Here is a 14,789-nt window from a genome sequence, read left to right as displayed (position 1 = left end):
GTGGGGAAAAGATAATGGGATGGGGGAGAACTGTAAGGAAAAAAGATTGCGTTGCTCCTCTTTCCACCCACCCACCTTTTTTTTTTTACATTTAAATAGAGAACATGCATCTTGCTATTTTCAGTTTTCATGTGCTCAACATGATGTTTCAGCATAAGGCAGTTACTTTGCTATTAGTTCTGCTGGAGAAGTCTCACAAAAGACGTAGTGTTTAAGCTTTGAACACACAGCACAAAATACATGGTTTAGTAAACCTAACTGAAGTGGCAGTTCCTTCATGAAACAGAGTTGTGCTACTGTAGCTCCCAACTTGAAAGCAAGCCATCAATACAAGCCATGAAACCAGCCTGTAGAGCACCAGTCTGAATGCAGCTGCCTGAATTGATGTATGACTGCTCAGGCTCCTCTGCCTTGATCACAGGCCATAGACTTGGACACTGTAATGCTGATTTCACTGAGTATTAAAGAAAGGATTAGAACTTAACTGCTGTTGATTACCTCCAGCAGCAAATTTACAAAACGTTTGGGTTTTAATGACCAGATATGACACTGTCAAATTAAATAATAGGTAATCAGAAAATTAATTTTGTTTCAGTGCTCGCCCTCTTCATCCAAAACAGCAAAAGCAAAAATATCTAAACTATGGCTGTGGAAAGTGTTCAAATTATTAAGAACTCTTTCACACTTGAGTCTTCTTATTCTCTGATGTCAATGTTAACTATTGATATATTTATTTTTAGGACACTTACTTAACCAGTCAAAGAAATGCTCCTCAGTCTGTGCTCTGTCTCTCTTTGTGAGAACAATTTTTAACTCTTTTTTGTCTGGAAACCCACAGCACATTGCAGCATAAAGAGAAGAAAACCCCACTCTGCCAATCCTGCAGATATGCTGAAAGCTTGAAGGTCATGATAATTTCCAATAAAACACAATAGAAAATACAAAAGTGTCCCAGTTTATTAAAATTTTCTTTTAAGTGTTAAGAATTGCAGATATAGTCTTCATTAAGTAAAACTAACTGATACTTTTCTCACATTAATCTTTCCAAGTTTCAGAGGTAAACTATTTTTTTTCTCAAAGCTAAAGAGGTGCTCCTTTACTTTTCCCAGCAAAGCTTTTATATGAATCAGGAAAAAAAGAATTTTTGTTTGTCACTTTTGCTACATAGCTTCAAAAATACGTAACACTTCAAAGACGAATAAAAAGTGAAGTCTTACCCATGGCTTGTTTCCCCATGGCACACTGGTAAGTGTTTCTTGGGGACTGGTTGTGGTGAGGATATGGAATCAGCCCAGCACAGACACCCAGAAGTGTGAAAGGCTCAATCTCCAAATGGGTTGTATCTCTTAAAAGAAAGATTACCAATTATGGCAGGCTTGTTAACAAACAACTTCAGTAGAATTCATTTAATTTAGCAGTATTTCATAACACTTCATATTCAATTCTGTTCAGGAGAATGTAAGTCAGTAGGACCTCAAAACACAGATTCACTACAGGATTTTTATTTTTATTACAAAAACCCAACAACTTATTTTGGTTATAAGTGTTTCCACATGAAAAGAAATGAAGGAGAAATAAATCAAGGTTTATGAAATTCCATAACGGAGGAAAAGCCTCCAGATAATGACAACCTGAGGGAGCTCAGTAAAACAATAAAACATCAGTTTATACAGTAAGACCCAAAATGCCTTAAGGAATGTCTTCTCATGTCATGAGAGTGAGCCCTCCACATCCAATTACTAATCTCAGAGATCCAGAAAACCACTGGGGAGATGGAAGAAGGAAGGGCACAACAGATTCAGGTATTAAAAAAACTGTTTTAGTTTTCCAAGGTCAGCTATATCAGTTAAGGAGAAAACATCTGTCTCCAAACCAGACTCACTGCCATAGGTACATGATATAATACAACACTATTTGAAAAGCTCTGCAAATATTTTGGAAGTGATTATGTTGTAAAAAGACAGGACTGATGAGAAGTAAAAAGACAGAGAAAAGGAGTAAAGACAGAGAGACAATTTCTTCTATCTGGCATGAGCTTCAGAAGAGAAAGTCCATGCTCAGCAAAGACAAATCATAGCACGCATTGGGATGCAAGTGGAGAGACTAGTAACTAAGAATGAAGTGTACAATAAAGTTTGGCTGGAGCAGATATGAATTTAAATCTAGATATGTAATTAGGATGTGAGGAATTACAAAATACAGATGATTATAACTAAACCTATTCAAAGCCTATCTTTCATGTCCTGGATCTATTAGAGAGCTTGGGTTTATTCATACATTGCTTCTCCCAGACATCTAAACCCAATGCATTCTCAAAATCTCATCTTTAATGTTTGACTTCTCTTGGAAGTCTTTTGGAAGACCTTAATTATTTAAATAAATTAATTTGATTACTTAACTTCAGGATCTTGCCAAGGAAGTGACAGAGAAGTCTTTATTATAGCAACACTCAAAAGACAGCCAAGCACTGTAAGCTAAAAAAGGCTAAGGAATTACGCACAAGCACATAGAGACTGAAGACAAGTGCAGTAGTAACTTTATAGATAAACAATATATGTACTACTGGAAGAATAATGAAATCTGAAAGCTGAAAAAAATAGACCTGGAAATCCTGAGGATTAAGCCAATGAAACTACCTATCAGTCCTAGAAATCTTTATAAATCACAAATACACCTGAACAACCTAAAAATCACCTGCTGGCCAGAGAACAGCCACTGTTTTTTCTCCACTTGATAAAAAGTAGCTATGTTATCTAAAGCCTATCATAAGAAAATACTAATGGGAGAATCCAAACTGCAGTCAAGTAATTGCAAAATGGTTTCAAGAGCCAGAAGAAAACTGGAAGCAGAGACTGCTTCCCAATTCTGCAGAACTTCACAGAACTGGTGACGCTTTTCAAACAATAAAACCAGAAGCTTGACACTTACTGATAGTGAAGTTTGCAAATTTCTCCAGAGGATACAAGTGCATGGAAATAGATACACATTTGCATATAGGGTATTCAACAGATGTCTTCTTCCAGTGAGGTCAATCCTATTTCATCCAAAGATGATCCTACTACCTTATGAAGTATTCCAGAGAGCTAATGGGAGACATTCAAAATTTACAGGGCAGTCCAATCTCTGCAGGTCAAAAATGCCACTGCCAGAACCAGGCCCAAGAAAGGAAAGGCAACCTCATAAGTTCAAAAAGCAGAGTTACAAATGCGTAAGGAAGAAATGGAATGCATTAGAGTCAAATACTCCAACGAAAACCCCTCTAATTGGATTGGAAAGATAAAGAGAGGATACTGTAGCTAAAAGAAGCCTATATTACAAAAGCAGGAATGCTACTAGGATACTTCAGATAGTGGGTTGTATCAATGGCATTACCAGAACAAACCGTACCAACATAGTCACACCATTTAAAATGCAGGATGGTCATCTGGGGAAAGGGGGAACTCAACTCAGCTATTCAGGATGTAGGAAGTATCATTACCAAACACAAGGAGCAATGTGCTCATACGACGCAAGCTCAGATACTTATGGCACAGTTAGCCACTGTTAGCATTGAAGCCAAACTCAAAACAATTGATGGACAATACAAGAATCTTCTGAGCTTCCTGGGAGTTGCTGAGGAGTCCTTTCCTCACACTGGTCCACCGGAAGTTCACTTTCTCCTCCACTTTTAGACTAAACAATGATTTCATGTGATACATTCCCATTTACCTTTCTGAATCAGTTGTCCTGTAACTTAAATTTTCAGCTCTGGTGCTTTGTGGAAGTTATTTAATTTTGGCAAAAATGACAGCAACTGTGTGCAGTCTTCTTTGCTCATGTATATAGAACTCAGTCAAGAGCATGAAAGAGTAATCTCTTAAAGGGATAAAGTCTTCAAAAGCCTGGGTAGGAGCAAGGCAATTAAATTAGCAGAGTTAATGCACTACATTTAGCAAAGGTTAAAGATAATTGAAGAGCTCACCCAGCTCCACTGAAATCAATGATGTATTTCTATTAGCTTGCAGGAGTACTTGACCAGGACAGATTATTTAGAAAAAGAATTTTCTGCATAAATCTACTCATCAAACATTCACAGAGATAATGTCTAGCACTTCATATTCAAGCTTCAGTTTACAGGATATTGTCAGAGAAACATTAAGAACCAGTTAAAACCATTAAAAAGATAGGAGGACTTAAAAATTTAAAAGAATCCTTCCTTTAATGTGGGCTCTTTAATCACAGCCAGAAGACAAGAGTAAAAAAAATTGCAGGAGGTGCTTCAAATATGTGGAAAACATAACAGATCTGGAAATCTCTCTGAATTAAAATCACATATCAAAACTGGTTCTAAGATGTGTGGTAAAGAATACACAGAATGATGCTGACATTTTTATTGGGGCCTATTGTACATCCAAAAGTCAAAGGGAAGGTCTCATTCCAGCATTTCACTTAATGTAAGGTGGGTGTCTAGGGTCCCTTTATGGCCAGAAAAGAAATTTCCAAACAATCATGATATGCTAAGATAATCAAATAACATGTGGAACCATTTGCCTTCTGGATACCTATTGGATAAGATTATTTATGATGAGCAGCCCAATGAGCAGAACAAAGAGCCACATCCAGAGAAAGAAAGGATATACCTTCAAGTATTTAATATTTTGAGAGGTAGTAGCAGAAACAGCTCTCTCAAAATCTGAACCATTTTTGTAACTTCCCATGGATAATTTAGGATGCGTGCAGACAGATTTCTCTCTTTAGCTTTCACCTGGAGTAGTTTCAACCATTATCAAGGGAGCAGTGTGTACATGTGAAAACAGTAACATTATTTATATGTCTGCATTTCAGAGAGTTACCCTATAAAAGTTTTTCCCGTACCAGTTACTGAATGCATACATACTTATTGATTGTATTTTCATACAGGGCAATGTTACAGTCATTTTCTTCATTCACATCCAAATATTCGACAAGGCCTTCATGCAAGAAGTCTTCAAAATTCCTATAGATAAATTTAAAATTACACTGGAAGTACTGATCGTATATTTCTGCAAATTTAAAGTACTTAGTACATATATTAAAGGAATGTAATATGTAAAGCTAAACGAGATAAATACTTCTACATGTAGAGTTCTGTGCATACTACATATTGAAGAAAAATGTGGTTTTTTTAGTTATTCCTGTGGCCCATTCACTGCATCACAGTCTGACAGATGAATGCTACTTACTTGAACAACTACATAAAATCTTCCTATATGTACTTATCATCACTGTATATACAGGCAAATATAAGGATAGTCATGTACATTTTTTTGATTTGTGGAATTTAATTAGACCTAAATTTAAATGCCTTTGTATTAGCGTGGTTTTTTTAAAAAAAATACCTTAAGTAAGAATTTGCAAGGACTTTCAAAAACTCTGAATGTGCCCAGTTTAGGGTGGTTATGTTGGATACTCCTGTGAGGTGTTTGATTTTTCAATCAGGAGGATGACTGAAAGGTTTGACTGCCTCAAACCTTCCACTTGCAGAAAGATGAGGCTGTAAGATGTATTTATTCTGTATACTCACCAAATCTCACAGTAGTTACAAAGTAAGAACACCAGCCCTAATTTGACTTTAAACAGAAAACCTCCAGTACAAAGATTATGAACTTATACAGGAGAGCAGACTTCTCTAACTAGCTAACCCCAGGACTGAAATACTGACTGACTGAAGTACCTCCACACAGTATTTACTTGGTGAAGATCAATATGGCCTACTTGAATTGTGTACCTGTAGCCCTGAGCCAGTTCTTCCATATGCTTGTTTGTAACTGCAGGTTTTTGCTTCTTGACAATTATGTAAGGCCTGAAATAAAAAAAAAAAAAAAAAAAAAGATGGTCATAGCAAATACTTAGGCAGGTAACTTAATTTATTCTTACACTAAGAACTCTGCCTATGCAAAACCTATTCTATAAACTGTTCTTAAAATTTATTGGCCTTTAACTGTTAAAACCACATAAATAAAATCCGTAACTATTCAGATCTTAGTTTGATATAACTTAAAATGTGTAATAGAGAAATCAAGACTTAAATTTTGAGGTGAAAGCCATTTTTTCCCCTTTAAATCATTCAACTAAAATTTTGTAAGTTTTAACTACAGATTTTGATGATGGCTTTAAAAGATTTGAGATTTCCCAAACTACAAAGCTAAGAACAGCATTTAGTACTGTGGTTTTTACAGAACACTAAGTTCACAGTTTGTGCTCAAGTGTCCACATGTAAGGCTGCATTTTGCAATTGCCTACATGCTGTCAAGTACAGGCATTTACTGTGGGTAATCTCTGATGAATCCATAAATTTCAGTAGCACATGGATCTCTGAAGGCTTTCCTACCACACAAAAACACTGACACAAAGGATGGCATGCAAGAAGGCAATGTCAAGGGCTGTTGCTATTTGGACAAGTTGCTTTGATAAAGAGCAGCAAATAGCTACAAGATACTTGTGGAGTCCCCTCTGAAGTCTAAATAACTGTTAGAAGACTAATAAGCACTTTTAAATGGTTAATAGGGATATCTGAACAATTACAGGGTGAGGGGTGCCACAAAGCAAACTTGGTAAAGCCTTGCAAATCCACATGATTTCCCTTGCTTTTATTTTAAAAAAGGTCAGCTTTACTGCCATCTCCCAAATGACACATATTAGCCCTACTGGAAAACTGATTTCTCTGCCACTGAATATGGCCCTACTCAGGATCTCCTGACCAGGTACAATTATTGACGGTTTGTGCATTTACTATTTTGGAGCCTCTGACATGCCTCAAACTGCATTCAACATGCTCTGAGATTGAATTAATGAACAAAGTAGAATGCCACCAGTAGTTGTGACTGCTGCTTTGTTGAAGTGAGCACAGAATATGCACACAGCCAGTCAATGCTAAAATACGTATATATTCATTAACCCATTCTGTCTCTTCCAACCTCTGCCTATTTTGAATGAGGGCTTATTTAAGGAGAAAAGAGATGCTCAAGTCTTACTGAATTTGCTTAAATCTGTTCCTGTGAAAGTCTTAGCCCAGTGCATAGAAATTTATAGCCAGCTCAGTAGTGAGGTAATTCTGATGAGAAGTTTACCTGCACAATCTCCCTCCATCAGAGGAAATGTAGACACATCTGTCAGACAGATTTGTAGAGATGGAAACAAATTCATTGATATAACCTGCTCGACGCAAGATCCGAAAGGTGTTGACTAATTTCTGGTGATCACGTATGACACCTAGGATGTTACCTGGTCAGAGAGAGAATAAATACCTGATGGATCCTTTGCACATCCAAAAATATTTACAAATTCTGATCATGTGTGGCATGCACAGAATTACTTCTGCTTCTTGTAAATAATGAGTTGCAGTAAAATCCCCCTTCTCTAACATGAATAGGAACCAGCTCTTTTTTCCTCTCAATTCAAAATTGTCAGAATTTCACAAGTCATCTGCCTGCATGCTTCCAAACAGCCTGAGAAACCAAATGGTGTGGCTCTTCCAGCTTTCTCCTAGTATGTTTTTGCTCAGGTGCCCATTAATCAGTTGGTACACAAGATAACAACTCTCAAGCCTGCAGTTTCATCTGTACTGAAATGGATTCAAGGTTTCCAAGAACAGACCAAGGAATGGCCCTGCTGCCTTGTCAGAAATTTTGAAGTCCTGATATTTTGATGTATTTGATCACTCACACCAGCACTAGAATTTCTCTTTCAGGTACTTAGCTCAACTCAGCTATCTTAGCAGGGCACTTCAGCTCATACTTGTATATTCTGATGCACGATGAGCAAACAAGAGAGTAAAATTCATTTAAAGAGTCACCTGACCAAAGTAATCATATAAAATAAACACCTATGCTCACATTTTAAAAACTTTAAAGGAGAAGACAAAGGATGATAGCTTAGGGAGTTTATAACACAATAGAAGGGTCTTTACAGCTTTAAGAATTTGTACTTAACAGAGTATCTACCTTCTTAAGTCATAAGTTTAAATCAGGATCAAGTCAGCTATCCACAAGTTCAAATTTTTTATGGAACGCCAAATCAGTGGATTGAACAGTAACTTGGCTTGTCCCACTTAGTACTAGTTCATCTACATCTGGGAACAGACTATCTTGTTCTGTGCTCCAAACTGTGCTTGTCAAGGAAGAGTCTAATATTTTGTCTCTGCACTCCCCTTTGGACCATAAGACAGAAGAGTGCATGTGGTTTCACTGAACCTTATCTTTAACACACTGCTAGAGAAAAGCAGAGCAAAAGAACATAGTTTGGTCAAGTATTGCTTTTATGTTACCAGGAAAAGGCAGGGTTGAAGAACAACCACTGTTCAATTCAAGGGTAAATGGAGAACATACTCATGGTGACAAACATTACACACTTGTCCCTGGAAGTGGATGCTACTGATAAAAGGCTATTTTGAAATCACAGCTACAGTTTTTAAATGTCAGTATTTTGAAATCTGATGCCATAGTACCTGTTGGTTTAGAAATGCTAGAAGATCAGTTGTAAAAGAAATATGAATGTGCAGTGCAAAGCACATGTACCAAAACACCCCTTTAACAAGACAGGTCTGTTTTCCATGGTCTAATTTTTCTCATCACACACAAAGCAGGATGCCCCTTCAAAAGATTTTTAAAGAGAACAGCATTGCTAAACTTCAAAAATAATATTCTGATGTTTCCTTTCTGTTTCCAAAGGCTCTTTAAAATGCACGAATATATATAAAACATATAAAGATTACAGAAAACTAAATGCTTTCTGTAAAGGAAGATCTGAATTTGTGAACTTATTACAATATTACATATTACAAATTCAAGTTATTTTCTTCTAAAAGTACTTTATGAATGGAACCTCCTTTGGCCAATATCTAAAAAACAAACAAACAAACCCCTAGTTAAATGTACATATTTTTGTGCCTATTTATGCAAGTGGGCTTAAAAACAGGGCTGAAATTTGAGAAAGCTTCTATTTCCCAGCTACACACATCTGCAGTCAGAGTTCTGAAGACACAACTTCATGAAACTAAGTGCCATCATCTGGCCCATCTACTTTGCCCAAGACTATCAAAATATTTACAGAGGAAATTATTTGCTGTGGAAAGCAGCATCTGCTGTTGACTGTGATCCAAGAACTACTGGAGGGTTTCTGAAGCCTAACTCTCCATCAGCAACAAATCAAAGTCAAGACTGGTGAAAAGTAATATACCATTAAGAAAAACCAGGAACACGTTTGGGTATGAAAGTTCTTCACCACAGAGCAAGTTGACATCTTCAACTCCAAGATTACTGGCTAATTTAATAATTGGGCCATCTTCCATATCCGTAGTAATGTGAGTCATGAGGGCAAGGTTTTTGACCAAACCACAGGCCTAGGAAAAAACAAAATCAAAACCCACTAATTTTATCCCTTCTCTTTCTATGTTTAATACCATACCTGCATTCTTCTCCCCAAACTGTATTTATGATTGACAAAAACAAAAAGATGACAAAGTGAAAGAAATTAAATTGATTACCCTGAAATTATGGAGGGAAAAAAAGGTAGAATTTTCTACATCACACTGAAATGTAATGTTTTAGCATTTACAAGCTAATAAAAAATATAGGCACTGAAATAGATTTTAAGTTAACCACCCTATGTTTCTCTCCTCAGCTACTCAGCAGCATAATGGAAATACAGGATCAGTCCATTGATCAATTTTCCACGTATCCTGTATGTTCTAGCACAAACATTAACATCTTTAAATGAAAAAGTATCTTATACAGTGTAGCTTTATTTCAGCTGCCTAGTAAGACTAGCTTATATTGACTTATTCAGAAAGTTCAGAGTTCCTCCCCCCAGAGTATCTTCTATTCGGAGAAAAAAAAAAGAAAGAAAAGGAAAGCCAAACAAAATAAGACTGTCAGAATCAATTCCTTGATTGAAATATGTACAAAGATGGTTTTCTTCCTCAAGCTGACCGCTACAGAAATACTGGTACATGTTTCCAGAAACACTGCAGGTTGATGTTGCAACTTGAAAACAGAATGTTTATTACAGAACAAAGGGAGAGGGGTTTAGGACTCCTCTCTTTCTGCTCTCACCAAAAGAGAACAAGTAGTTCCACTGGAAAAATGGGACCTGTTCATGTCGTTCTCATGTAGCCAAATGATTTCAGAACTGTTTCCAGACAGTCTATGCAGGAGAAAAAAAGACAATATAGTAAGGAGGACCAGGATGTAAACAGGTAGGATGTAAGAAGTCACACAAGTTGTGTTACCAGGCTGAGGGTAATTTATCTCTGCAGATACTTCTTCATCAGAATTATTCCTCTGATGGAGGACCACCTACTTCAAATTAAACAGTGTCTCCATTTGTCAGGACAAGAAACACAAAAAGCAAAATAGAAATTCCTCACCTCTCCTTCAGGAGTGTCAGAAGGGCAGAGCATCCCCCACTGAGATGGCTGTAGTGATCGAGGACCACTCACTTTCCTTGTCTTTTCAAACTGAGAAGAGATCCTGGTCATCATTCCCAGAGCAGATATGTAAGACAAGCGGGACAAGACTTGTGTCACGCCTTGGCGGTCCATCTTGAATCTCTTTAGAGACCAATTTCCCTGTAGAATAAAATTAATGTTAAAAAAAAATTGTGCAGTTTGTCCTTGTCTTGACTTTTTCCAGAGCGTAGACAGAATGGTATCTGAGGAGCTTTCCAACACAAATGCTGCCCGTTTATATTAATCAAATTTCTAACTACTATCTGCCTATAAACTCCTAGTTATAGCATATCTGTATTAGGTGTTAAAGAGAAGTTGAAACAAAAGGATTGCTCTTTCAGATGAGAGGATACTTTTGCTACTACATATTCCATTACACAAAGTCTTTTTCATCTGTCCATCATAGGTAAATTAATACTCAAATTTAGCTAAATTAAATTATTTTGGTTTTGTTTTATAAATTTTTTTTAGTATTTAAGAAAGGAAAAAAGGTCTTTGGAGTGATATAACACTTTTACAATAGATCCCACAAGCCTTCAGTTTTGCCTTTTTCATGATTTGTTACTTCTGTAGGAAACACAGACATTTATTTATGCTGGAGAAGTCTGACATCAAAGCCCTCTGTACTTTTTTGAAGCCTTTTGTTTTTGGAATCCAGAGGAAAAAGACTCACTGATGTGTCTTCCCAGAGAAGAGAGTCTGTGTGTGTCTGTGTGTGTGTGTGTGTGTGTGTGTGTGAGGAGCAGGTCCTCCCAACTTCTGTTTGGATTACACCAAATATGAAATGTAAGATACATGAACATCTCAGAGGTTTTGTGTTTCAGGACTGTCACAGGCACTCTCACTTGTGGTTTTAATCACAACAACAGAGGAGTTCAGAGCATGTTCTAGGACACAAATATGCTTCCATGCAAGATGTAATAAACTCTACTGCAATCTTGAAATTTGGTGTTAAAAGTTTTGCCTTTGTGACATTTATTCCATATCCAGTTCTCAGCACTGAGTCAGTAGATACAGCAAGTTTCTGTCTGAAATACTATTTACTTCAGGCACCATGTTACTGTTCAGTCCAAAGATAACATTTTCCCAAGGACTGCCTTCTGCTAGTTCTTGAACCCTTTTTGTCAAACTCAGTTCACCAATACTAACAAATAACTTGAAGCTTTCTTGCTGTACTACACCAAAACCCTTTTAGAGGGTGATTTGCTTGGCTTTTTTATTTCCACTTTTAACAGCACAATCCCATTCAGTGATCAACAGAAGAAAACACCATCCATATGAATGGTTTTGTTATTTTGATAGTCTCCAGTCTTCTACCGGAGACTATCAAATAGTCTCAAATTTGTAAAAGCAAGTGGGAAGACATCATGCCCAATGGCAAGTCAGTCAAATGAAACCTGTTCATTTGTTCAGCATCTTTGGGAACGGTTCACTCACTGACCATTTCGTTCTGTAAAGACTGAGAGTTATGGGAGTGTAAGTGGAAGAATACAATAAATCAGCAGGTTTTCTTCACAGTAGAAAGTATTGCATCTGTAGGCTAAATAAGTATGTGGTTTCTCCTTTGCTGCCCAGAAGAGTCTAAAATCAAAAAGACTGGGGAAAAGGGAAGTAAAAATGCTGCCTGAAGACATTAACCAAAATATTCTTTGGGCTTTGGAAGGGACAGAGTGGATCCTTCAAAAGTTGGCCACAAAAAAGAAAATCAAAAGAGGCCAGGGCAGTTGTGAGACCACCCCTGTTGAGAATGTCCTGTTGAGAACTCTTATGAATGGGAAGTTGCCCCCTCAGTGGCATCAGGTGATTCTTCAGATGCTGAGATGTCCATCAGGCTTGTGGCACTACTGCCTGCCCTACCTTCTCTTCTGGGGTTTTCCAGGGTAAGGAGAGGACCTGTAGCAAACATCACCGAGCACCACTGTACAGCTGATGCAGTAGGGCTATGAATTCTTTTGCATGCTACTGGCGAAATTATGAATCTGCTCAGTTATTTCATGCTCTTTGAGACTATCATTGAAGCATTCTGGTGAGATTGGAGATTGTAATTTCCAAGAATCATTTTTATGGTATTTGCTTAATCTCTTGAATGGTGTGCACTGGGCATTGTTCCTGAGAAATTATTTTTCAATGCTTAAGAGCAGATGGTGTTTAACTGCTTATGTGGCAGTAAAAAAAAAGTCCAAAGACACAGGAAGAACAAGACTTTACTCAATATGGACTGAATACTTGGAGATTTATCTCTGTCAGTCCAAATGGAAAAACTGGCACAAGCTAGAAGAAAGCACTAGCATTTAGAGAAACAAATCTGTCAATTGTTTTGGTTATGTGCACTGTGGAGATTTAACTACATTTGGGGCACTCATAAAATTAAACAGTGATAAGCTTTAACACTGGGATTTGTAAGTTACAGACTGTTGGTGGTTTTGGATGGAATATGTGGAATTAATTTGTTTACAAGAACCAAAGAAAAACCTCAGTTTCATACTAGGCAGAAAAGCCCTCTCAAGAGCACCAAAGATTAAAAATTAGGTTTCACAATTTTTACCAGCTTCTAAAATACTTAAGACTAATCTAATTTCTTTTAAAAATCATGCATTTCAGTCTTTTACAAGCTACTAGCTGGATTTCAGGAGCAATCGCACAAATTGCTCTTGCAGATATCTGAGATGAAAGACAAAGTTAGTAGCTATTATTGTTCTTGTCCACTGGCATGAAGGAAAGGATCTGTTCCAGCAGAGGACAGAGACAGGCTAAAATCCAAGGCAAATATTTAAAGGGTAATTATCAGGGTTTTTTAATATTATGCATGCAGCAGATTTCCCTGTTAAATAGATCAGTACCATTAGCAGAGAAGTACAAACTTCTATGCTGCAAATTTGTTCACTTCATCAACTTCAAAATAAAAAGGCACTGCCCTCACAGACCTCAAAATTGAGGTTGAGGGGATTTTTTTTCCTCCTGCTCATGATGTTTTCCTGCTGTTTTTCAAAAATCTTTTGTACAAATGATGTAACCTGACCCCAGCTAAATCCAGATAATAAAAAAACTACATAGTCAAGTAGAATCTAGAAGACAGTCAAGCTGGATAAATACAACCATGACCACTATTATAAATTTGCCTGCTTCTACCATTCCTTCTCAAAAAGTGAAACATCCATTTGAAATAAAAAATGCTTGATGATTACTGATTCTTCAGTGAATTCCAAACGCCCTGCCCCTGACAGAGTTTTCCAAATTTAATCTATAAAAATCATTAAATAGATCTGCTTTTCAAACCAAAACCAGAAGATTCATCAAAAATAAATGTACACATTTCCATCATTCATTATGGTGGAAAAGCTTTGCATCCTAGAATGAGAACAGAAGTACTTACCGTGGATATGGCATTAACCATGCCATTGGAGATCTGGTCCTGCCGCATGTGCTTCACAACATCAAACTGAGCTGCACGCTGCTTGGGGATCACCTGGTCAGCAATCTTTTTCAGCTCAGAATTAAATTTTTTGAACAAATCTTCAAACAGAAGAGAAAGAAGCTGGAAATACAAAATGGTAGAGGGAAAAATTATACTTCAAGTCTAGGAAATGAGGAAAGAGACTACTTGTCAGTTAAAATGTAACTTTTCTGTTTCACAAATGATAGTTTTACCACAAGTTTTTGCCTTGTTACAGTATTAGAGAACTTTTAACAGAAATTAACTAGAATGGTCTAAGTTCATGCACTTATCCCCTTTTGCTTTGCTTTAATCTTTCCCTCACAATATTTTAGCACAGCCATACTTCTCTATGCTATCCTGCTACATTACTGTCCTAGGTTGACTATATGATGCTTTTATCCCCAGTTGTCTTGTTCTGTTTATGCTGAATAATGAGTTTTGCACCTTTAGGACTTGTTTCAGAGAGTGAAGCAGGGAGAGAAGAAGCGTGCAGTCTGTTTTCAGACACTGCACTCGCTCCTCCACATTCCTGTTCCTGGACTGTGTTGTCTGCGGATGGACAGACAGCGGGACAGAGCTCTCCTTTGCTTTTAGTTAGTTTAGCTAGCGGAGGCACTGGAGGGACTGACAAGAGGCTGAGTGAGCTTAGCTGCAACCCGGGGAGGGGACTTTCTCAGTCTGTCATCTCTTTTGGAGTAGCAAGGGGTTTTATTGTTTAACATTGTTTAGGTTTTATTGTTTAATAAACAGTTTTTTCTCATTTTTCTCTAAGGAGGTATTTTCTCCCGGGCCGGTTGGGAGGAGGGGCCGATTGAATCTGCTTACCTAGAGAAGCCCCTTTGGGGGGGTCTCTCCAAAATCTGCCCTGAACCAGGATAAATACAATCC

General features: G+C 37.3%; 1 protein-coding gene across 1 annotated transcript in view; it reads right to left on the bottom strand.

The window, feature by feature from the left end:
* Positions 1-14,789, bottom strand: part of POLR3B (RNA polymerase III subunit B) — a 71,861-nt gene that overhangs the window by 33,344 nt on the left and 23,728 nt on the right. The window contains exons 13-19 of the mRNA XM_066549719.1: positions 13,839-14,000; positions 10,385-10,585; positions 9,196-9,358; positions 7,089-7,242; positions 5,747-5,821; positions 4,877-4,975; positions 1,218-1,345 (exon numbers count right to left, since the gene is read on the bottom strand). Of these exons, the coding sequence (XP_066405816.1) occupies positions 1,218-1,345; positions 4,877-4,975; positions 5,747-5,821; positions 7,089-7,242; positions 9,196-9,358; positions 10,385-10,585; positions 13,839-14,000 (982 nt within the window). The remainder of the gene's footprint in view (positions 1-1,217; positions 1,346-4,876; positions 4,976-5,746; positions 5,822-7,088; positions 7,243-9,195; positions 9,359-10,384; positions 10,586-13,838; positions 14,001-14,789) is intronic.

This window comes from Molothrus aeneus, chromosome 5 (assembly GCF_037042795.1).
Source record: "Molothrus aeneus isolate 106 chromosome 5, BPBGC_Maene_1.0, whole genome shotgun sequence".
Classification (NCBI taxonomy): Eukaryota; Metazoa; Chordata; class Aves; order Passeriformes; family Icteridae; genus Molothrus; species Molothrus aeneus.
The sequence above is the reverse complement of the archived record's forward strand: the minus strand, read 5'-3'. Positions and strand labels throughout refer to the sequence as shown.